Below are 25,743 nucleotides of genomic sequence, written 5' to 3'. Positions count from 1 at the left end.
ATGTTAAAGTCTGACAAACTGTCCACACGTGGTATCTACATTACTCACTCACAGCATTTTATATTCACATTGACTTTGACCTTCACACCAAAACGACCTGTGATAAATCTTAGCGCGTATTGTTGGACACTGCCCCCACATTCCATCTTTTCAACTTTGACCTGGACATATTTTGTCGGCGTGGCTGTTTTTCTTCAGTGTCATCACAACATCGACCATGACCAGTACAAAAAGGGTTGCTGTGGTAAGATCAGATAAAATAATTACCTTAGGTTACATAATGAACTATTCAAGTAAACTAGAGTATATTGTGTCCGTATGGCAACTGAGGGAGTCTACCATGCTCCGAGCAGCGATGACCTACTTATTGCGCTCGGGATAAACAGCAGCACGCCCCGGCGAGGGCGCTTGCAGTAGATGACATTTAGCTCAAAAGCCCATACCGTCCATTAGAGCTTTCTGTAAGTCGTTTTAATCTATATCGCATTTAACTATGGGAACATTCTTAGCAAAGACATGGGTACATGAACTCATTTGTGAGTGGGTATTTCCCCAATGACGTCATTACCATTCATGGGAATTCCCTGGCCCAATTAAATACATTTTTCCAGTTTTCTACAAAACATATGTCACTGAAAAATAAAGTGATCTGCACTTCATGTATACTTCATTATGAAGAATTCATTTAGGAATCTAAGTTTTACTGGTATCCTTCAAAATATATATACTTATATTACTATGTTCATACTCTATGTAATCTTGTAATAAATTAATATTAAAAAACATATATATAACGATGAAACTGCTCATTATACATTTCAAGTACCTTGTGTGGATATGGCAAGTGTGTATCAAATTGGCCAGTCTTAGTTCAATGTTCACTGAATTTTATTTGATATTTGTCATTATATGGGTTGATGCTCATGAGGTCAATTATTGGATTGTCTGGTCCAGACTCCAGACTTAATTTTGTTTAAGACCACAATCACATAGCTGGAATATTGATGTGTGCTGTGTTAAACAAGAAACAAAACATAAAATTACATTGGATCAATATTTATTTATGAAGCTAACAATTTATGATATTTGGTTTGATTCTTATTTTTATCCTTTTACTTGTTCTATCCATCAAAGATGAAGTGGTCAGGAACATGAACATAAGTTAAGGATATTATTTTGTTTTCTGATTGTGGCTTTTCACCCTCCCCCATATAACGCTGGGTCAGGGGTGGGTGGGAGTGGTGGAGGTGGTGGGGGTGGTGGGTGGTGGCTGGATGGTGTAGTCATCTATCTGATTGGTATCTCTTTGCTACTGTGTCAGCTGTGGGGATTTGGCATCTTGGCCCACTCCAGATTGACCAGATCGAGTAGGAAATGTCAATGTAATTGTTGGCTTTCCTCATCCAGACATTAGACTGACATACTGTGTCATATCTAGCTGAAGTACACTTGACAACTCACTCGCTTTAAAGCTCAGAAAGTATAGGAAAGTGGAGCCTGTGTTGTACTAAATTAGCCAACTGTCTAGTTCCCCGTGTCTCATGAGTTAGGCTTTGTGTGATCCAGCTATAAATCTGGATATAAAAGTACAACCGAGGAATGGTCAAAACATTGTACATAGATTGTTCAAAACTGTGAAAATGTTGTTTTGCAGGGTGTGGATTCATCTTACAGATGCCGGGTTTATTCGAAGCATTAATGTGGAGTATAAACCTTTGATCATCTCCTGTTTGTTTGAACATTGTTTACATGACAATTGATAGGTTTATAGTGTCGGATACGATATTTCTGTCCCTTGGATAAGTGTTATAAGATGAAGTGTAAATGTAACTGCAGCATGTACATATTTCTTGGGATTTGTAACAGATTTATTCGGCTTCAAAGTGAGGGTTGTATTTTCCAGTGTCATCCAGCTATCTAAAACACCATATCGTGTCATCGCACCCAAATAGCATATCATTGTACCCAGATAGCGTCTGAAATGAACGGGTTTATTCGACTCATTAATGTAGATAATAGATACAGAGAAGAAAATACTGCAGCCCGAGGGACGCACTTTAATATTGTTTGTGTCGACAGCGGTTATCAAGAGCAGTTATGGGTGTTTGTTTTTTCATACATCAATCATGACAACTGTCCACTCAAAAGGGGATGTGCCTACTGCTGACGGGGGAATATGTAGCAGGGAATAATTCCTCAATTATGGAATACTATAAGGGACATTCTCGCGATCTCGACCTTTGAAAACGAGGTAAATATGCCCAAAACACGAGAATGCGTTATCGCGATCTCGCATTCTCGTGTTTTGGGCATATTTACCTCGTTTCCAAAGGTCGAGATTGCGAGAATGCGAGATCGCGATAATGTCCCTTACAGTATTCCATACTCAATTCTGTGTTTCTTACTCCTGTTCTGTAGGCCTATTCTAACCCAGGGTGCTGTAGACCTATTCTAACCCAGGGTGCTGTAGGCCTATTCTAACCCAGGGTGCTGTAGACCTATTCTAACCCAGGGTGCTGTAGACCTATTCTAACCCAGGGTGCTGTAGGCCTATTCTAACCCAGGGTGCTGTAGACCTATTCTAACCCAGGGTGCTGTAGACCTATTCTAACCCGGGATGCTGTGGATTCATTCTCACCCAGGGTGCTGTGGACCTATTCTAACCCGGGGTGCTGTGGACCTGTTCTAACCTGGGCCCCCCACAAGGTTATTGCGATGGATGATTTCCCGGGTACATAACCTTATTACCTGGATGTGTTTCAGGGTGTGTTTTCTCTTCTAGGTGACGGGGTCCAACAAGGGTATTGGGTTTGCTGTCGTCCGAGGGTTGTGTAAAAGCTATGATGGTGATGTCTGCCTGACAGGTAAATACACTGTATCAAATGCCATCATGCAGATTTGTCCACAAGATCCTTTTGCCTACTTGGGTGCCTTCTCCTGCGAAGAGTTCCTTATAAGGTCATCAGTGCCATGATCGAAGGTTGGTGCCAAGACATGTTGTATGTCTCACACCAATTTGATGATAGTCAAGGATCATGATGACAGATCCAATTTAATTGAGTCATATCACTGTTCCTACTTGATGTGTGATCTAAATGGAAATCCAAAAATGTGGCTTTTTCAACTGATATATGTGAAGATTACACAGCATGATCTTTCATAAATATTCAACTGTAGAAGATGAAGTTATCTTATGTTATATTTACTGTACTGAATATGTTCATCATGCTTAGAAGACCAGCGTTTGGCCTTCTAGCAAAACATTATTTGCCACATTTGCAAGGAGGAAAGATGCTGCTGGTGTAAACGTGGGGATACAATCTAGATCTAAATCACGGTGTTTGTTAGCTCCTTCAAGATTCTTGTCATTGTTTCTGGAATATGCTTTGAACCTCACAATGAACTCCAGATATGCATGATATCATTGCAAGGAGGGGAGTTCTAGTTGTCAGTCTTCAATCCTTAACAACCAGGGCTGTAGATGCTAACATAATGCCTAACAATATATCCAATATTAAGGAAGTGCAACAGTATTGGGTTGTTTAATTTCAGGTTCAGACTTGTTAAAAGAAATATTCAGACAGTATTTAAAACTGAGAAGGACTTCGACTTTTCACATATTTGATGAGCAAGTCGGAGCTGTCGGGGCCTCCTGGACTCCTGCTACCAGAGATCCTGCACTGGTATATGGTGTCTGCTGCTACATGTAGCAATCCCTCTTAGTTTGTGAATCCTGGAAACTGGATCAGGTAACCACTGATGGTTGTGACAGTGAATACCTTGTCAACATGGACCTTGTAGCACAAGCTGTCTTGCACACAACAATGCATCACAAGCTGATGTATCAGGTGTTCAAAGTCGTTCAACTGTTGATAATATAATCTCTGTATTGATTGATATTAGATTGAATCATGATAAATAAAACTAATGTGCAAACATGAATCAACTTTCTGGCAAAAGATCAGCAGATGAATGCGTGACGATGTGAACATGTTTACCTCAGTTATAAACACTGTTTGTAGCCCGTCCGTGTCCTACCGGTGTGGGGGGCACGGGTGGCCCAGTCATCTAGGGCGCCGCGATTCGCTGTGCAGAGTCGCGCCCCTTGGACATGCCAGAAACCTATGATTGTGGGTTCGAATCCTGGCTCGCCCCGATTATGTTTCTAGGTTTGTCAGCACGATACACGTGCTCGTGGGTTTCACCGAAGTCGTAAACGTCTGAGACCTGCATCACTTTGGGCTTTCCTCCCACATTAAGCTGACACGTCGTGATATAACTGGAATACTGTTAAAAGCGGCGTCAAACTCAACTCACTCACTCACTCACCCTACCGGTGTAAGGAACCCTTTTTCAAAGCATGTAGGCAAGTTGACAAGTAAGGAACAGAGAGGAGTGTTGACATGAGACGAGACTGCTTATAGTTTACAACTGACGACCTTCAGTTGATGTTGATAATATACTCACAATGCGGCCATTGTAAAGATGTGAAATATACGGAAATTATAAAGTTAATAAACACTTGCCCGAGTCCAGTAAAGTTAAAAAAGAGCTGACTTTAAGTTTGGAAATGATAAGTATTTTCTTGGATACTTACTAACTGTCACTGGACTGTGGTGCACCCATCTGTAGGTCTGTGTTCAAGAGATAACTGTCACTGGACTGTGGTGCACCCTCCTGTAGGTCTGTGTTCAAGAGATAACTGTCACTGGACTGTGGTGCACCCGTCTGTAGGTCTGTGTTGAAGAGATGACTGTCACTGGACTGTGGTGCACCCATCTGTAGGTCTATGTTCAAGAGATAACTGTCACTGGACTGTGGTGCACCCATCTATAGGTCTATGTTCAAGAGATAACTGTCACTGGACTGTGGGGCATATTATGTAGGTCTGTGTCCAAGAGATAACTGTCACTGGACTGTGGTGCACCCATCTGTAGGTCTATGTCCAAGAGAAAACTGTCACTGGACTGTGGTGCATATTATGTAGGTCTATGTTCAAGAGATAACTGTCACTGGACTGTGGTGCACCAATCTGTAGGTCTATGTTCAAGAGATAACTGTCACTGGACTGTGGTGCATATTATGTAGGTCTATGTCCAAGAGATAACTGTCACTGGACTGTGGTGCAGCCATCTGTAGGTCTATGTTCAAGAGATAACTGTCACTTGACTGTGGTGCATATTATGTAGGTCTATGTTCAAGAGATAACTACCACTGGACTGTGGTGCATATTATGTACGTCTATGTTCAAGAGAAAACTGTCACTGGACTATGGTGCAGCCATCTGTAGGTCTGTGTTGAAGAGATGACTGTCACTGGACTGTGGTGCACCCATCTGTAGGTCTGTTTTCAAGAGATAACTGTCACTGGACTGTGGTGCACCAATCTGTAGGTCTATGTTCAAGAGATAACTGTCACTGGACTGTGGTGCATATTATGTAGGTCTATGTCCAAGAGATAACTGTCACTGGACTGTGGTGCAGCCATCTGTAGGTCTATGTTCAAGAGATAACTGTCACTTGACTGTGGTGCATATTATGTAGGTCTATGTCCAAGAGATAACTATCACTGGACTGTGGTGCATATTATGTAGGTCTATGTTCAAGACATAACTGTCACTGGACTGTGGTGCAGCCATCTGTAGGTCTATGTTCAAGAGATAACTGTCACTGGACTGTGGTGCATATTATGTAGGTCTGTGTTCAAGAGATAACTGTCACTGGACTGTGGTGCATATTATGTAGGTCTGTGTTGAAGTGATGACTGTCCCTGGACTGTGGTGCAGCCATCTGTAGGTCTATGTCCAAGAGATAACTGTCACTGGACTGTGGTGCATATTATGTAGGTCTATGTCCAAGAGATAACTGTCACTGGACTGTGGTGCAGCCATCTGTAGGTCTATGTTCAAGAGATAACTGTCACTGGACTGTGGTGCACCCATCTGTAGGTCTGTGTTCAAGAGATAACTGTCACTGAAATGTGGTGCACCCATGTGCAGGTCTGTGTTGAAGAGATAACTGTCACTGGACTGTGGTGCATATTATGTAGGTCTGTGTTGAAGAGATGACTGTCACTGGACTGTGGTGCACCCATCTGTAGGTCTGTGTTCAAGACATAACTGTCACTGAAATGTGGTGCACCAATTTGTAGGTCTATGTCCAAGAGATAAGTGTCACTGGACTGTGGTGTACCCATCTGTAGGTATATGTTCAAGAGAAACCTGTCACTGGACTGTGGTGCATGTTATGTAGGTCTATGTCCAAGAGATAACTGTCACTGGACTGTGGTGCACCTATCTGTAGGTCTATGTTCAAGAGATAACTGTCACTGGACGGTGGTGTATATTATGTAGGTCTATGTTCAAGAGATAACTATCACTGGACTGTGGTGCATATTATGTAGGTCTATGTTCAAGAGATAATTGTCACTGGACTGTGGTGCACCCATCTGTAGGTCTATGTCCAAGAGACAACTGTCACTGGACTGTGGTGCAGCCATCTGTAGGTCTATGTTCAAGAGATGACTGTCCCTGGACTGTGGTGCACCCATCTGTAGGTCTATGTCCAAGAGATAACTGTCACTGGACTGTGGTGCATATTATGTAGGTCTGTGTTGAAGAGATGACTGTCACTGGACTGTGGTGCACCCATCTGTAGGTCTGTGTTCAAGAGATAACTGTCACTGAAATGTGATGCACCCATTTGCAGGTCTGTGTTCAAGAGATAAGTGTCACTTCACTGTGGTGCACCCATCTGTAGGTCTGTTTTCAAGAGATAACTGTCACTGGGCTGTGGTGCACCCATCTGTAGGTCTATGTTCAATAGATAACTGTCACTGGACTGTGGTGCATATTATGTAGGTCTGTGTTCAAGAGATAACTGTCACTTGACTGTGGTGACCCCATCTGTTGGTCTGTATTTAAGAGAAATATTCCGTTATAGCCACTGGTGGCGCTACAATCGAGCCTGGAAATTCTATCTTAGTTCGGCAAGGGTGTAAACTGGACTTTCCAGTTAACCCCCTTGCCTCGGGAAGATGGCATCTCCAAGGTTAACTAGAATCCTTTGAACATGGAGTCAAGTCCAAGATTTGTCCCAGTGCTGTACCCCAGGTGATGGACCTGCATCATCGTGGGCTTTCCAACCAAATTAAGCTCAAACAAAGCGACGGAACGGAAGTACTGTTGACAGAAGTATTACGCCCATTCCATCGTTGTTCTACCTTACAGCACGAGATGAAGGTCGTGGCCAGGCAGCTGTTGCTGACCTCAACAAGGAAGGCTTGCGGCCCAAGTTCCATCAGCTGGACATCAACGACCAGTCAAGCGTAGAGCGACTGAAGTCATTCCTACAGACCACCTACGGGGGATTGGATGTCTTGGTCAACAATGCTGGAATAGCATACAGGGTAAAAATCTTTTTCTGATGTGGATAGTTTTTGCTAAAATGCTATTTGCGAAATGAGAAGAAGGTATTGTCCTATTGTGACCATAAATGATTTTAAATGCAAGGCTTATCTCTAAATGAAAAAAAATGGAACAAATTGATCTGCCTCACAGTACGTCCCACCTTCCAGAGCTTTGTAACCTTCCAAGGATTGACATGTTAGATAGAAGGAATTGCATAATAGTGAAATCTATTGTTGTGTATATTACATGATGTCAATTGAACAAACTGTTGGGGATATCGACCTCTAACCTCCCACCCACCAAAACTACCTTCCAAGGGCAGGTGATCAATACCCTCTACTGGGGATATCGTCTACCGCTGTGTGTGACACTACCTTTAACCTCCCACCCTCCAGAGCTACCTATAATGGTTGGTGATCAATGCCCTCTAATGGGAATATCGTCTACCAGTGTCATTAGGTGTGGAGTTCATCGGGCATGTTTTATTTCCAGAGGAGAATTTGTGTCATTAGGTGGGGAGTTCATCTTGCATGTGTTATTTCTTGATCATAATTAATGTCCTCCTGTGTTTTGCAACTCTTTGCAAACATCTCTTGTGTTTTAATGTCTCAGATTTGCTCTAATTCTTTGCTGTTCCAGAATGCGGACCCAGCACCGTTTGCTGAGCAGGCTGAATTTACCTGTAAAACCAACTTCTGGGCCACCCTGGAGTCTTCACGTATACTGTTCCCACTCCTACGACCTCACGCCAGGTACTGGGTCACACCACATACAGGGTAGATCCTTACAATAGGCAACATACAGGGTAGTCCCTTACAGTAGACAACATACAGGGTAGATCCTTACAGTAGACAACATACAGGGTAGATCCTTACAGTAGAAAAAATACCAGGTCACACCACGTACAGGGTAGATCCTTACAGTAGACAACATACAGGGTAGTTCCTTACAGTAGACAACATACAGGGTAGTCCCTTACAGTAGACAACATACAGGGTAGTCCCTTACAGTAGACAACATACAGGGTAGTCCCTTACAGTAGACAACATACAGGGTAGATCCTTATAGTAGACAACATACAGGGTGGTCTTACAGTAGACAAAATACCAGGTCACACCACAGACAGGGTAGATCCTTACAGTAGACAACATACAGGGTAGTTCCTTACAGTAGACAAAATACCAGGTAACACCACATACAGGGTAGATCCTTACAGTAGACAAAATACAGGGTAGATCCTTACAGTAGACAACATACCAGGTCACACCACATACAGGGTAGATCCTTACAGTAGACAACATACAGGGTAGCTCCTTACAGTAGACAACATACCAGGTCACACCACATACAGGGTGGCTCCTTACAGTAGACAACATACAGGGTAGATCCTTACAGTAGACAACATACAGGGTAGATCCTTACAGTCTACAACATACAAGGTCACACCACATACAGGGTAGATCCTTACAGTAGACAACATACAGTGTAGCTCCTTACAGTAGACAACATACCAGGTCACACCACATACAGGGTAGATCCTTACAGTAGACAACATACAGGGTAGATCCTTACAGTAGACAACATACCAGGTCACACCACATACAGGGTAGCTCCTTACAGTAGACAACATACAGGGTAGCTCCTTACAGTAGACAACATACCAGGTCACACCACATACAGGGTAGATCCTTACAGTAGACAACATACAGGGTAGATCCTTACAGTAGACAACATACCAGGTCACACCACATACAGGGTAGATCCTTACAGTAGACAACATACCAGGTCACACCACATACAGGGTAGATCCTTACAGTAGACAACATACAGGGTAGATCCTTACAGTAGACAACATACCAGGTCACACCACATACAGGGTAGATCCTTACAGTGGACAACATACAGTGTAGCTCCTTACAGTAGACAACATACCAGGTCACACCACATACAGGGTAGATCCTTACAGTAGACAACATACAGGGTAGTTCCTTACAGTAGACAACATACAGGGTAGTTCCTTACAGTAGACAAAGTACCAGGTCACACCACATACAGGGTAGATCCTTACAGTGGACAAAATACAGGGTAGATCCTTACAGTAGACAACATACAGGGTAGTCCCTTACAGTAGACAACATACAGTGTAGCTCCTTACAGTAGACAACATACAGGGTAGATCCTTACAGTAGACAACATACAGGGAAGATCCTTACAGTAGACAACATACAGGGTAGATCCTTACAGTAGACAACATACAGTGTAGCTCCTTACAGTAGACAACATACAGGGTAGATCCTTACAGTAGACAACATACAGGGTAGATCCTCACAGTAGACAACATACAGTGTAGCTCCTTACAGTAGACAACATACAGGGTAGATCCTCACAGTAGACAACATACAGTGTAGCTCCTTACAGTAGACAACATACAGGGTAGATCCTCACAGTAGACAACATACAGTGTAGCTCCTTACAGTAGACAACATACCAGTGGACAACATACAGGGTAGATCCTTCCAGTAGACAACATTCAGGGTAGATCCTTACAGTAGACAACATACAGGGTAGATCCTTACAGTAGACAACATACCAGGTCACACCACATACAGGGTAGCTCCTTACAGTAGACAATATACAGGGTAGATCCTTACAGTAGACAACATACAGGGTAGATCCTTACAGTCTACAACATACAAGGTCACACCACATACAGGGTAGATCCTTACAGTAGACAACATACAGGGTAGATCCTTACAGTAGACAACATACAGGGTAGATCCTTACAGTAGACAACATACAGGGTAGATCCTTCCAGTAGACAACATACAGGGTAGATCCTTACAGTCTACAACATACAAGGTCACACCACATACAGGGTAGATCCTTACAGTAGACAACATACAGGGTAGTTCCTTACAGTAGACAACATACAGGGTAGTTCCTTACAGTAGACAAAGTACCAGGTCACACCACATACAGGGTAGATCCTTACAGTGGACAAAATACAGGGTAGATCCTTACAGTAGACAACATACAGAGTAGTCCCTTACAGTAGACAACATACAGTGTAGCTCCTTACAGTAGACAACATACAGGGTAGATCCTTACAGTAGACAACATACAGGGTAGATCCTTACAGTAGACAACATACAGGGTAGATCCTTACAGTAGACAACATACAGTGTAGCTCCTTACAGTAGACAACATACAGGGTAGATCCTTACAGTAGACAACATACAGGGAAGATCCTCACAGTAGACAACATACAGTGTAGCTCCTTACAGTAGACAACATACAGGGTAGATCCTCACAGTAGACAACATACAGTGTAGCTCCTTACAGTAGACAACATACAGGGTAGATCCTCACAGTAGACAACATACAGTGTAGCTCCTTACAGTAGACAACATACCAGTGGACAACATACAGGGTAGATCCTTCCAGTAGACAACATTCAGGGTAGATCCTTCCAGTAGACAACATTCAGGGTAGATCCTTACAGTAGACAACATACCAGGTCACACCACATACAGGGTAGCTCCTTACAGTAGACAACATACAGGGTAGATCCTTACAGTAGACAACATACCAGGTCACACCACATACAGGGTAGCTCCTTACAGTAGACAATATACAGGGTAGATCCTTACAGTAGACAACATACAGGGTAGATCCTTACAGTCTACAACATACAAGGTCACACCACATACAGGGTAGATCCTTACAGTAGACAACATACAGGGTAGATCCTTACAGTAGACAACATACAGGGTAGATCCTTACAGTAGACAACATACAGGGTAGATCCTTCCAGTAGACAACATACAGGGTAGATCCTTACAGTAGACAACATACCAGGTCACACCACATACAGGGTAGATCCTTACAGTAGACAACATACCCGGCGACAACATACAGGGTAGATCCTTACAGTAGACAACATACAAGGTCACACCACTTACAGGGAAAATGGTTTTGCATCTGTAATAATTGATTTCAAGCACGAGATTGTGTATTTAGGAATATCAGTTGTTTACCATGGCAACCATCTGACAGGGACTCTTTACAATGTTCAGAAGAACGTAAAGTCAGCGCAAAATCATATGTAGACTTGTTCAACCAGGGTTGGCCACAGAAACTTTAGTCCACTTGTCCGATAGGTGTGAAACTCTTGAAGGACTGGTTATTTGCTCTCAACATCCACCCCAGTGTAGAAATGACTGGGTATCCCTCTGTGATTGATGACATTGATCACTGGGTTGTTTGATCCAGACTCAGTTATTTATAGGCCACCATCATATAGCAGGAAAAAAGAACTGAAGTTTTGTAAAATACATAGTCCAATCTTGCAATCTCCCATGACAAGGCTGCAGGAGAAAGAAAGGTGAAACTTGGTGCTTTGGTATGTTTACTTTTAAAATTCCATATTCATTGAGATGCATAAAGCTGCTGTTAACATGATTGTGTTTGCCAGGGTTGTGAACGTGTCAAGCGTACTAGCTCACAGAGCCATCAGTCAGTGTTCCCCCGCTGTTCAAGGTCGCTTCAGGGACCCTGCCCTTACAATGGATGGCCTGGAGAAAATCATGCAAGAGTTTGTTGAGTAAGTCAGAGACATATATAAATATACACACACACACACATACACACACACAGAGGATATGTATATATATATGTATGTACAAGGGGTGTTCATTAAAGATTTCCCCGAAACCACTTAGGGTTATCATATTTGGTTGAAATTTCACATGTGTAATGATACATGTATCTATGGGTTATGTCTGAATTTGCAGCACCAAACTATTAATCTTACCACTTTTACAGGTGTTATGATCGAGTAGGGTGTGACAATGGAGCCAGTAGAATACCGAGCAGTGATTAGGTTTTTATATTTGAAAGGTCGCACACCAAAAGAAACTTTCGATGAAATGAAAGCAACTTATGGGGAAGATGCCCCATATGACGTTGTTAAACACTGGCATCGCCAGTTGAAGTGTGGTTGGACATCTGTGGAAACAGCTGCCATTCCTGGTCGCCCACTTTTTTGACAGACTTATCACACAGGATGAAACATGGGTCCATCACTCTGATCCTGAGACTAAAGTTCAGTCGATGCAATGGAATCATGTGGAGTCACCACCCCCAAAGAAGGCACAGGTCCAACCCTCTGCAGGCAAGGTCATGCTCACGGTGTTTTGGGACCAGCACGGAGTAATGATGATGGATTTCTTGGCAAAGGGTACCACAATTACAGGAGCTTATTATGCTTCACTGCTGTGGAAATTGCGGGACGCTATCAAGCTTAAGAGTCGTGGCATGCTGACCAAGGGTGTCCGTCTCCTGCAAGACAATGCTCCAGTACACAACTCTCATGTTGCCCAGACAGAAGCGCGGTCCTGTGGCTATGAAATCCTTCCACATCCTCCTTACTCTCCTGACCTTGCACCATCCGACTTCCACCTCTTTCCAACCATGAAGTCATTTTTGAAGGGAAACGTTTCACAGATTATGATACACTGATTTCTGAAGTCAAGTCCTGGTTTGAGACGCAAAATGAGGGCTTTTACAAGCGAGGTCTCCATAGTTGCATAAAACGATGGGAGAAGTGTGTAACTCTTGGTGGTTCCTATGTGGAGAAAGACTAATACCTATGCCAAGTTTCATTCCACTAGGTCCATCGGAAGTGGGTCAGGGGAAATCTTTAATGAACACCCCTCGTATATACTCAATGGCAGCAGTGACCCATGAAGGTCAGGCTTAGAATACGTCTTCAGCAACACTTATGTGTCCCCTATGAAGATCCGGGTAAGAATAGGTCTTCAGCAAACCTTGCGTGTTCCCTGTGAAAGATGGGGGGAAAGTTTGTATTCAGCAACCCTGGGTGGTGCAGGGTTAAACAACAAATAAACTTTAAGTAGAACTTAATCTGACACCAAGTGACATTGCTTATTGGTTGCTTTCTTATGTGATATATGTCTATGTTTTCTGAGATGACAACACACTTCATGTGTAGATAATAATGCATCACTGTATCAGTGTGAGCATTCACATTTTTTGTAGAACGTCATTTTTTAGAAAGTAAATAATGAAAAACTTATGAAACATCACATCAAATATACTTCAGTAAATTCAGTGGCATGACGTCATCAGTTTGTAGCCTCATGAACATGAACGATGTCATTGTGGTCTCAGTAATGTGGCGTAACTTTATTCAGCTAATCAGCCAGCTTTGCGAGACGTTAAAATGCATATGTACTAATATGGGAATGATATGACATTTTATTAAATTTAATGTGTCTTCCTTGTATGGCCTTAATGATGTAGTGTGAAGACTAGTTCAGGTTTACTACATGTACACTGATGTTTGATATATTGCCAGTGCTGCTAAGGCAGGTAAACATCGGGAACAGGGGTTTCCGAGCTCAGCGTATGGTGCATCCAAGATAGGGAAGAACATCATGACCATCATTCAGGATAGGGACATGAGGAACGACCCAAGAGAGGACATTGTCATCAATGCGGTAAGTGAGTGAGCAATCTCACTGAGCTCCGTATCTTGAACTTGCTGTATCCTCAAAATTAAAGTGATCAGGGAACTGCACTGGTATATCGTTTTGGAGTTTTTCATGCATCTGGTTGTTTCTGAGCACATGGCATCTTCGCCCAAACCTAAAGGGTTCACCAGCACGGGTATATTTATGTTCTCTGTGGGTTTGTATTTGTTCAGAATTGAACTGGTAAAGGAATCTTTTGAAAAGCTTACATCTAACAAACCTGGCTTAGGCTAACCAATACATCCTTCATTTAGTGTGGACATTCAAAGTTTACACAGGGTTGGACGGACCTCATATGTAGGTGTCCTCAGATTGTCACGCAGTGAGGTTTTGTATTGGAAGTAAAGATATGATTTTAATTATATTGGAAGTAAAGATATGATTTTAATTATATTGGTGAGTTAGTGATTTGAGTTTAATGCCAATGGTGAGTATGGTGCTGACTAAACAAGGAAATACACAGAGTACATCTTGGAGTCAAACCCACAATCATTGGATCCTTGCTGACCTAAGGGATGCAACTCTGTCTGAACTGCAAATTCGGTGCCTTAGATGCCTGGGCAACACACTCATGCCTGTTGTATGCACTGCCTGCCTAGTTCCACAAGTGATCTTAGGTTTTAATTTACACATTGTTTTATGACAGCTACTAATTACTTTGTATCTATACAGGATTCATATTTTCATAGATATATATTGTATTTGTGGTATCAATTTTGAATATTTTTAATGATCATGTAACTTCAGTTGGAGGTTTCATGTTTTAGTCTCTTGTGTGAGAAGCTTTAAGAAGTTTTGATAACAAGAATCATCAGAGAATAGATAGAGGATCACTCGTGTTTTTCAATATGGGAAAGATCAACCGAGTCTTAGTTAAACGGTATTTGCCGAGCCCATAGCGCGACAAATACCGATAAATGGGACGAGTGATGAATTCTATTTATCATTTTCACATCATTGTTTCCCTTTTAAGGAATAAATGCATTAACATTGACATCAGTAACTTGCTGAGATGTTACGTATGGATCATGCGTAGTGGTACATGTTTTCCATTGCCGTGTGAAATTACTGTGGACCAAAATAAACAACCTCGTAACTCCTTCATGGCATATTCATTCGCTGAGAAAAAATGTTCCTCGGATTATTTTTAACTAAATACTTGAACAGAGTTTCGCAGAATAATTAAAACTTTAATAATGGTAACAACAACGATTCTGTGTAATTTGATCCCTGGTGTAATTTCACTTATATATAGCTCTCGAATCAAACCGCTCTCCCACAATATCTCGCCGAGGAGAGGTCAGAGTATGCTTTAGTCGATGCCACTATCACTTTCAATGTCAATCCGGCGTCTTTTGACTGGAACCTGGCTTGGAGGTTAACAAGATTAATCGTTATGTTTCCACCAGTAATGTTGCCAGAAAACATAGTATTAACACCACCAGAAACATTTATAATTTGAGACCGCTGACTGTGTTGTCTACTGGCGATTTGGACATTATGCAAGGGGCCGCATGATTAGAGTTTCATCAACAAGCTGGAATGTCACAGTGCGGGATGGAGTGTTTCATGAAATAGTGTTGGATATTTGCTTGTGCTGGTCAGGATTAATATGGCAGTAATTGTTCACAGAATGCATTATTATCATATAACATTATTATCATATAACATTATTATTATATAACTTTTGCACAAGTGATCAGTGAGTCGTTTCGATGTTTAGAGACTGCATGGCAGCATCGCATATGTTTTTCATGAGAGAGGAAAGTTTGTTTTTCCCAATACGATAGCGGATAAACCACTGATCGCCAGGTTTAGGCATGCCTAAAGTGTGTGTGCAGATTATAAAAGGGATCGTCATCTCGACAGAAGTCGAGTGGACACATGGAGGCATACAACTTATACGCCTGCATATGGCACCGAGAGGGATCAGCAACATTAGACAACATTTTGGGCCTTTCGTCGCGACCATCACGTGGATTCTCACCAGACCTATTCTTTTCTTGTCGCATGGACAGTTCATGATATTCTTGTTCGTCTCCATCAACATGCAGGGTTATGTCTCCCCCAACACATGTTGTTGTGATCATTGACACCTCTTAACCCGAATTGGATTGTGTTGTAGAGCCATAGACAGTTTATTATGCTCATTAGATTACTGATTCCAATGGATCCGGACTGCCACAGGGACCTGTCTCTTTATCACCAAACGGGTCAGCTCACCTTGGTAAGTTGCCACGGCCTTCTTTCTTTAGTTCAAGTTTCCTCCCCTTTAATACTTCCCGTGATCGTGAAAATTGTAAAGATGATGTAGGTGAACAGCCATACCCCTTCGTTTTGTTGATCTCTCAATGCTGCTCTGAAAAACCGTGAGACTGCTTGGTTCATAATTTTCCCCAATTGTGTGTCTAGTTCGTTTTGGGGTATTTTATGCATTTGGCGTATTTCATTTTGGACTTAAAAAAAAATATTATCAAACAGTTTCAAATCGTAGAAAGTTTTCTTGGCTGTCTTTTTCTTTTGATTTTCTAGGATCACACCATCGACCATGCCGACCTCAATAACAACAAATCTACCTTGGGCATCGTTAGGGTTTGTGTTCGTTGTCTTTTTCGCCGTGCTCGACGATGGTGTTTTGGATAATCTGCCTTCATCACAGTCAAATTCAAATTCGGTACCATCAACCTGTAACCTGTAATATCCATTTGTCAGCACGGATATTACTGAAGCACTTCCTCTTTGATCTATTAAAACATTGTCTCCAACATCAAAGGTATCCATGTTGTTTGTAAACACCTACTCCCCGGCGAAAAAGTACTACTTCCGCTGTTCTAATTTGCATACTTATGTCATTGGGGTATGACATACATGTTTCTATGTCACAAGCTTATGTCATGGATAAATGCTTTCGTTAAATGATAAAGATTGTTACGCAATGATTCATCAATATGTTTATCAACTTACCAAAAATATCTTGTTCAACCATACAACAATTTGACAGATCTTTATATCATAGAGGCCTGCAACATGGTTTGACAAAACAGCCGGTTCAGGGCATCTTCTTTATTGACAAATAAAGGTGAACCTTCTGATACCTTGACAGCATATTGCTTTAATGACTCCTCTTTTCCTCTTTTCAGTGCCGCCGTGATATTGCTGGAATATTGCTAAAAGCGGCGTAAAACCATACTCACTCACTCACTCTTTTCAGTGCTGCCCTGGTCATGTGCAAACTGACATGTCAAGACAGACAGGGTCAAAGAACATTGATGAAGGTGAGCTATGAAGAGTTGCTCATGGAATATTCAGTAACAGTTTATGAAATACCATTGTTCAGGTTCCCAGTAAGAATTGCTTATCTCCCTGTGTGAATTCACACTAGAATTATTCTGTGGACTATGACTCCTTGTGGATCCAGGGCAGAATTGGTCTGGACACCAAATGCTTGTAGACCCATGTAGGGCAGAACTGATGTAGGGCACCAACAGCTTGCCATCTCTATATAGTTCTAGGGCAGAATTGATGTGGGGCACCCCACTGCTTGCCACCTCTATATAGTTCTAGGGCAGAATTGATGTGGGACACCCACTGTTTGCCATCTCTATATAGTTCTAGGGCAGAATTGATGTGGGGCACCCACTGCTTGCCATCTCTATATAGTTCTAGGGCAGAATTGATGTGGGACATCCACTGTTTGCCATCTCTATATAGTTTTAGGGCAGAATTGATGTGGGGCACCCACTGCTTGCCATCTCTATATAGTTTTAGGGCAGAATTGATGTGGGGCACCCACTGCTTGCTATCTCTATATAGTTTTAGGGCAGACCTGATGTAGGGCACCCACTGCTTGCCATCTCTATATAGTTTTAGGGCAGAATTGATGTGGGGCACCCACTGCTTGCCATCTCTATATAGTTTTAGGGCAGAATTGATGTGGGACACCCACTGTTTGCCATCTCTATATAGTTTTAGGGCAGAATTGATGTGGGGCTCTCACTGCTTGCCACCAAATGCTTGTAGACCCATGTAAGGCAGAACTGATGTGGGGCACTCACTGCTTGCCATCTCTATATAGTTCCAAGATAGAATTGATGTGGGGCACCCACTGCTTGCTATCTCTATATAGTTCTAGGGCAGAATTGATGTGGGGCACCCACTGCTTGCCATCTCTATATAGTTCTAGGGCAGAATTGATGTAGGACACCCACTGCTTGCCATCTCTATATAGTTCTAGGGCAGAATTGATGTGGGGCTCTCACTGCTTGCCATCTCTATATAGTTCCAAGACAGAATTGATGTGGGGCACCACTGCTTGCCATCTCTATATAGTTCTAGGGCAGAATTGATGTAGGACACCCACTTTTTGCCATCTCTACTTAGTTCTAGGGCAGAATTGATGTGGGGCACTCACTGCTTGCCATCTCTATATAGTTCTAGGGCAGAATTGATGTGGGGCTCTCACTGCTTGCTATCTCTATATAGTTCCAAGACAGAATTGATGTGGGGCACCCACTGCTTGCCATCTCTATATAGTTCTAGGGCAGAATTGATGTCGGGCACCCACTGCTTGCTATCTCTATATAGTTCCAAGACAGAATTGATGTGGGGCATCCACGGCTTGCTATCTCTATATAGTTCTAGGGCAGAATTGATGTGGGACACCCACTGCTTGCTATCTCTATATAGTTCTAGGGCAGAATTGGAGTAGGGCACCCACTGCTTGCCATCTCTATATAGTTTTAGGGCAGAATTGATGTGGGGCACCCACTGCTTGCCATCTCTATATAGTTTTAGGGCAGACCTGATGTAGGGCAATAACTGCTTGCCATTTCTTATAGTTCCAAGACAGAATTGATGTGGGACACCCACTGCTTGCTATCTCTATATAGTTCCAAGACAGAATTGATGTAGGGCACTCTCTGCTTGCTATCTCTATATAGTTCTAGGGCAGAATTGATGCGGGGCAATAACTGCTTGCCATTTCTTATAGTTCCAAGACAGAATTGATGTGGGACACCCACTGCTTGCTATCTCTATATAGTTCCAAGACAGAATTGATGTAGGGCACCCCCTGCTTGCTATCTCTATATAGTTCTAGGGCAGAATTGATGTGGGGCACTCTCTGCTTGCCATCTCTATATAGTTCTAGGGCAGAATTGATGTAGGGCACCCACTGATTGCCATCTCTACATAGTTCTAGGGCAGAATTGATGTGGGGCACTCTCTGCTTCCCCCCCCTTTATAGTCCTAGGACAGAACTGATGTGGGGACCTCTCTGCTTGCCATCTCTATATAGTTCTAGGGCAGAACTGATGTGGGGCACTCTCTGCTTGCCATCTCTATATAGTTCTAGGGCAGAATTGATGTGGGGCACTCTCTGATTGCTATCTCTATATAGTTTTAGGGCAGAATTGATGTGAGGCACCCACTGCTTGCCATCTCCATATAGTTCTAGAGCAGAATTGATGCGGGGCACTAACTGCTTGCCATCTCTAAATAGTTCCAAGACAGAATTGATGTGGGGCACCCACTGCTTGCCATCTCTATATAGTTCTAGGGCAGAATTGATGTGGGGCACCCACTGCTTGCCATCTCTATATAGTTCTAGAGCAGAATTGATGTGGGGCACCCACTGCTTGCCACCTCTATATAGTTCTAGGGCAGAATTGATATGGGGCACCCACTGCTTGCCATCTCTATATAGTTCTAGGGCAGAATTGATGAAGGGCACCCATTGCTTGCCACCTCTACTTTGTCCTAGGGCAGAATTGATGTGGGGCACCCACTGCTTGCTATCTCTATATAGTTCTAGGGCAGAATTTATGTGGGGCACCCACTGCTTGCTATCTCTATATAGTTCCAAGACAGAATTGATGTGGGGCACCCACTGCTTGCCATCTCTATATAGTTCTAGGGCAGAAGTGATGTGGGGCACCCACTGCTTGCCATCTCTATATAGTTCTAGGGCAGAAGTGATGTAGGGCACCCACTGCTTGCCATCTCTATATAGTTCTAGGGCAGAATTGATGAAGGGCACTCTCTGCTTGCCATCTCTATATAGTTCTAGGGAAGAATTGATGTGGGGCACTCTCTGCTTGCTATCCCTATATAGCTCTAGGGCAGAATTGATGTGGGGCACCCACTGCTTGCAATCTCTATATAGTTCTAGGGCAGAATTGATGAAGGGCACTCTCTGCTTGCCATCTCTATATAGTTCTAGGGAAGAATTGATGTGGGGCACTCTCTGCTTGCCATCCCTATATAGCTCTAGGGCAGAATTGATGTGGGGCACCCACTGCTTGCAATCTCTATATAGTTCTAGAGCAGAATTGATGTTGGGCACCCACTGCTTGCCACCTCTATATAGTTCTAGGGCAGAATTGATGTGGGGCACCCACTGCTTGCCATCTCTATATAGTTCCAAGACAGAATTGATGTGGGGCACCCACTGCTTGCCATCTCTATATAGTTCTAGGGCAGAAGTGATGTGGGGCACCCACTGCTTGCCATCTCTATATAGTTCTAGGGCAGAATTGATGTAGGGCACCCACTGCTTGCCATCTCTATATAGTTCTAGGGCAGAATTGATGAAGGGCACTCTCTGCTTGCCATCTCTATATAGTTCTAGGGAAGAATTGATGTGGGGCACTCTCTGCTTGCCATCCCTATATAGCTCTAGGGCAGAATTGATGTGGGGCACCCACTGCTTGCAATCTCTATATAGTTCTAGGGCAGAATAGATGTAGGGCACCCACTGCTTGCCATCTCTATATAGTTCTAGGGCAGAATTGATGTGGGGCTCTCACTGCTTGCTATCTCTATATAGTTCCAAGACAGAATTGATGTGGGGCACCCACTGCTTGCCATCTCTATATAGTTCTAGGGCAGAATTGATATGGGGCACCCACTGCTTGCTATCTCTATATAGTTCTAGGGCAGAATTGATGCGGGGCAATAACTGCTTGCCATTTCTTATAGTTCCAAGACAGAATTGATGTTGGACACCCACTGCTTGCTATCTCTATATAGTTCCAAGACAGAATTGATGTAGGGCACTCTCTGCTTGCAATCTCTATATAGTTCTAGGGCAGAATTGATGTGGGGCACTCTCTGCTTGCCATCTCTATATAGTTCTAGGGCAGAATTGATGTAGGGCACCCACTGATTGCCATCTCTACATAGTTCTAGGGCAGAATTGATGTGGGGCACTCTCTGCTTGCCATCTCTACTTAGTTCTAGGTCAGAATTGATGTGGGGCACCCACTGCTTGCCATCTTTATATAGTTTTAAGGCACAGTTGATACAGGGCGCCCACTGCTTGCCATCTCTACATATTTCTAGGGCAGAATTGATGTGGGAGCGCCATATGCTTGTCAGCCCTACATAGTTCTAGGGCAGAATTGATGTGGGAGCGCCATATGCTTGTCAGCCCTACATAGTTCTAGGGCAGAAGTGAGATATGTCACATATTTATTCCAGGTGCTGACTCCATAGTATACCTTGCACTCCTGGCCAGGAACACTACAACCCCCAAAGGCAACTTTGTCGCTGACAGAACCATTTTGCAATGGTAATAACTATATCATTTTACACATAAAACACTAGTATGGTTCAACACACTCACTGCCCTGCTTGTCGGGGACCAGTGAAATGTTTTAAAGATTTGTAGATTTCTTTTGAGTCACCTAATCGTCTAATTTTGCATAAACTAGTCTGAAGTGAACAGTGGACAAGTTGGTTGCTTTTCTGCCTTTATCAGCAGGTACATGCACCTTACTCAGTCTAGTAGTTGTGTATAAGTGCATTTCAGACTTAAACATCCTCTAGTATGCAGTCATTGATAGAAATTAGAAGTTGGAAGAACATGAACGTATGACACATGTATGGATGATGATGGAACAAGAGGTAGCTCTGAATATTTGTGACAAAGAATAAAAGAAGTTGCTGTCCATAAACGTGTCATGTATTCATGCTCTAGTATGCAGTGTCTAGGCTCTCCATTCTGATTGAATACCACCTCTGGACCCTCTGGACTGGCGCGTCGACTGTTAGTTGACTGGTGCCTAAACTAGTGTGTTGACAGGTGTGTAGATTCGTGTGTAGACTGGTGTGTAGACTAGTGTGTTGACAGGTGTGTAGTCTAGTGTGTTGACTGGTGTCTCGCCTAGTGTGTTGACATGTGTGTAGTTTAGTGTGTTGACTGGTGTCTCGACGAGTGTGTTGACAGGTGTGTAGATTCGAGTGTAGACTGGTGTGTAGACTAGTGTGTTGACAGGTGTGTAGTCTAGTGTGTTGACTGGTGTCTCGACTAGTGCGTTGACAGGTGTGTAGATTCGTGTGTAGACTGGTGTGTAGACTAGTGTGTTGACAGGTGTGTAGTCTAGTGTGTTGACTGGTGTCTCGACTAGTGCGTTGACAGGTGTGTAGATTCGTGTGTAGACTGGTGTGTAGACTAGTGTGTTGACAGGTGTGTAGTCTAGTGTGTTGACTGGTGTCTCGACAAGTGTGTTGACAGATGTGTAGATTCATGTGTTGACTGGTGTGTAGACTAGTGTGTTGACAGGTCGGAAGTCTAGTGTGTTGACTGGTGTCTCGACTAGTGTGTTGACAGGTGTGTAGATTCGTGTGTTGACTGGTGTCTCGACTAGTGTGTTGACAGGTGTGTAGATTCATGTGTTGACTGTTGTGTAGACTAGTGTGTTGACTGGTGTGTAGACTAGTGTGTTGACAGGTGTTTAGTCTAGTGTGTTGACTGGTGTCTCGACTAGTGTGGTGACAGGTGTGTAGCCCCTTGTGTTGTCTGGTGTCCCGACTAGTGTGTTGACTTGTGTGTATATTCGTGTGTTGACTGGTGTCCCGACTGGTGTGTTTACAGGTGTGTAGACTCATGTGTTGACTGGTGTCTCGACTAGTGTGTTGACAGATGTGTAGATTTGTGTGTTGACTGGTGCCTCAACTAGTGTGTTGACAGGTGTGTAGACTCGTGTGTTGACTGGTGTCTCGACTAGTGTGTTGACAGGTGTGTAGCCTCTTGTGTTGACTGGTGTCTCGACTAGTGCGTTGACAGGTGTGTAGATTCGTGTGTAGACTGGTGTGTAGACTAGTGTGTTGACAGGTGTGTAGTCTAGTGTGTTGACTGGTGTCTCGACTGGTGTGTTGACTGGTGTCTCGACTGGTATGTTGACAGGTGTGTAGACTCGTGTGTTGACTGGTGTCTCGACTAGTGTGTTGACAGATGTGTAGATTTGTGTGTTGACTGGTGCCTCAACTAGTGTGTTGACAGGTGTGTAGATTTGTGTGTAGACTGGTGTGTAGACTAGTGTGTTGACAGGTGTGTAGATTCGTGTGTTGACTGGTGTCCCGACTGGTGTGTTGACAGGTGTGTAGACTCGTGTGTTGACTGGTGTCTCGACTAGTGTGTTGACAGATGTGTAGATTTGTGTGTTGACTGGTGCCTCAACTAGTGTGTTGACAGATGTGTAGATTCGTGTGTTGACTGGTTCCCCGACTAGTGTGTTGATAGGTGTGTAGTCTAGTGTGTTGACTGGTGTCTCAACTAGTGCGTTGACAGGTGTGTAGATTCGTGTGTAGACTGGTGTGTAGTCTAGTGTGTTGACTGGTGACTCGACTAGTGTGTTGACAGGTGTGTAGATTCATGTGTTGACTGGTGTGTAGACTAGTGTGTTGACAGGTGTGTAGTCTAGTGTGTTGACTGGTGTCTCGACAAGTGTGTTGACAGGTGTGTAGATTCATGTGTTGACTGGTGTGTAGACTAGTGTGTTGACAGGTCGGTAGTCTAGTGTGTTGACTGGTGACTCGACTAGTGTGTTGACAGGTGTGTAGATTCGTGTGTTGACTGGTGTGTAGACTAGTGTGTTGACTGGTGTGTAGACTAGTGTGTTGACAGGTGTGTAGACTAGTGTGTTGACAGGTGTGTAGCCTCATGTGTTGACTTGTGTCCCGACTAGTGTGTTGACAGGTGTATAGCCCCTTGTGTTGTCTGGTGTCCCGACTAGTGTGTTGACTTGTGTGTAGATTCGTGTGTTGACTGGTGTCCCGACTGGTGTGTTGACAGGTGTGTAGACTCGTGTGTTGACTGGTGTCTCGACTAGTGTGTTGACAGGTGTGTAGCCTCTTGTGTTGACTGGTTCCCCGACTAGTGTGTTGACAGGTGTGTAGCCTCATGTGTTGACTGGTGTCCTGACTAGTGTGTTGACAGATGTGTAGATTTGTGTGTTGTCTGGTGTCCCGACTAGTGTGTTGACTTGTGTGTAGATTCGTGTGTTGACTGGTGTCCCGACTGGTGTGTTGACAGGTGTGTAGACTCGTGTGTTGACTGGTGTCTCGACTAGTGTGTTGACAGATGTGTAGATTCGTGTGTTGACTGGTGCCTCAACTAGTGTGTTGACAGGTGTGTAGATTCGTGTGTTGACTCGTGTCTCGACTAGAGTGTTGACAGGTGTGTAGACTCGTGTGTTGACTGGTGTGTTGACTAGTGTGTTGACAGGTGTGTAGACTCGTGTGTTGACTGGTTCCCCGACTAGTGTGTTGACAGGTGTGTAGCCTCATGTGTTGATTGGTGTCCCGACTAGTGTGTTGACAGATGTGTAGATTCGTGTGTTGACTGGTGTCTCGATTAGTGTGTTGACAGGTGTGTAGATTCGTGTGTTGACTGGTGTCCCGACTGGTGTGTTGACAGGTGTGTAGACTCGTGTGTTGACTGGTTCCTCGACTAGTGTGTTGACAGATGTGTAGATTCGTGTGTTGACTGGTGCCTCAACTAGTGTGTTGGCAGGTGTGTAGATTCATGTGTTGACTGGTGTCTTGACTAGTGTGTTGACAGGTGTGTAGCCTCGTGTGTTGACTGGTTCCCCGACTAGTGTGTTGACAGCTGTGTAACATGTAAGATGAAAAACATGATGTGACCATTGTTGATGAAACAGCAATATACCCTTAGAGATTGTTTTGGTCAAATGGATTAAGCAGAGTACAGAACAGTCTTTTGTGACCAGGAGGTCTCAGTATTCAAGTATCCAGAGGATCAAATTTATTTTTGATATTTTCTTTTTTGTCAGCAAACAAGGATTAAGTAATTTTCTTTCTACATGATGTATTTATACTTATTATACTTAAACATACACCACAGAACAAACGTATACAGAATACACAGAATGTGCCAACATTTACAGAGCATAATGTAATATGTGATTGCAGTATTTTTATACAAACTATTGGCTAATTTGACACTTTATTGTTCTAATCACTCGTTTGTGTGGTGAAATCAAACATTAGTATATAAACTTCTTCATAGAGATTTCTTCATCAGAAGTTGAAGTTTGTCCATTGCAACATTTCATGATCAATATTATGAATGATTGGGGCATTGAAGGACGTAATGAACAGTATTGTCAAAATGGTGAGGCACACCAGCAAGAAATTGTTTGTATGATGTTGATTGTAAATATACCTGCATACTGACTTCGCCATATTATACCTCAGTCAGCCTGTAATGTAATGCATTCATGTTTAGTTTTCCACAATAAAAGAAATGACATAAGTCATGTTTTATTGATACCCTGACTGTGTCGTTGTTTTCAAGAATTGTACTGGCATTATGCTATTCACTGAAGCAGTTAATTAATCACCTCACCTTGAATGACCTTTCTCTGTACACTCATTGCACCACACACTATTCCGATTGCACCACACACTATACTGAGTGCACCACACACTATACTGATTGCACCACACACTATACTGATTGCACCACGCACTATACTG

General features: G+C 43.1%; 1 protein-coding gene and 1 long non-coding RNA gene across 10 annotated transcripts; both read left to right on the top strand.

Annotated features, from left to right (window-relative positions):
• On the top strand, positions 1-25,536 carry LOC124114997 (carbonyl reductase [NADPH] 1-like). 9 transcript variants are annotated; one of them, XR_007219039.1, is made up of 9 exons: positions 20-244; positions 2,783-2,864; positions 7,229-7,407; positions 8,048-8,160; positions 11,883-12,011; positions 13,788-13,929; positions 17,174-17,237; positions 21,442-22,837; positions 23,150-25,536. XR_007219039.1 is itself a non-coding variant. In XM_046475772.2 (8 exons), exons 1-8 carry the CDS (start codon positions 218-220, stop codon positions 16,524-16,526), a joined length of 777 nt encoding a protein of 258 aa, XP_046331728.1. In that variant the 5' UTR covers positions 7-217; the 3' UTR covers positions 16,527-17,096. The 9 variants fall into 9 exon arrangements, 3 of the variants coding, with proteins under 3 accessions (XP_046331726.1, XP_046331728.1, XP_046331727.1); XR_007219042.1 differs by having other exon boundaries at positions 21,442-23,245; positions 23,438-25,536; XR_006857931.2 differs by having other exon boundaries at positions 21,442-23,485; positions 23,654-25,536.
• On the top strand, positions 8,167-11,280 carry LOC125376123. Its single transcript, XR_007219043.1, has 3 exons — positions 8,167-9,147; positions 9,344-11,208; positions 11,267-11,280. It is a non-coding gene; the product is annotated as an uncharacterized LOC125376123 (long non-coding RNA).
• Positions 25,537-25,743: the final 207 nt, after the last annotated feature.

This window comes from Haliotis rufescens, unplaced genomic scaffold (genome assembly GCF_023055435.1).
Source record: "Haliotis rufescens isolate VD_foot unplaced genomic scaffold, xgHalRufe1.0.p SCAF_7, whole genome shotgun sequence".
Classification (NCBI taxonomy): domain Eukaryota; kingdom Metazoa; phylum Mollusca; class Gastropoda; order Lepetellida; family Haliotidae; genus Haliotis; species Haliotis rufescens.
The sequence above is the reverse complement of the archived record's forward strand: the minus strand, read 5'-3'. Positions and strand labels throughout refer to the sequence as shown.

Bases quoted from the DNA above. Each gene is read 5' to 3' on its own strand.
- LOC124114997 (XM_046475770.2), top strand. From the start codon at position 218: ATGACCAGTACAAAAAGGGTTGCTGTG. The intron at 2,865-7,228 runs GTAAATACACTG...TCTACCTTACAG, and splicing joins TGGTGATGTCTGCCTGACAG to CACGAGATGAAGGTCGTGGC. The intron at 7,408-8,047 runs GTAAAAATCTTT...TTGCTGTTCCAG, and splicing joins ATGCTGGAATAGCATACAGG to AATGCGGACCCAGCACCGTT.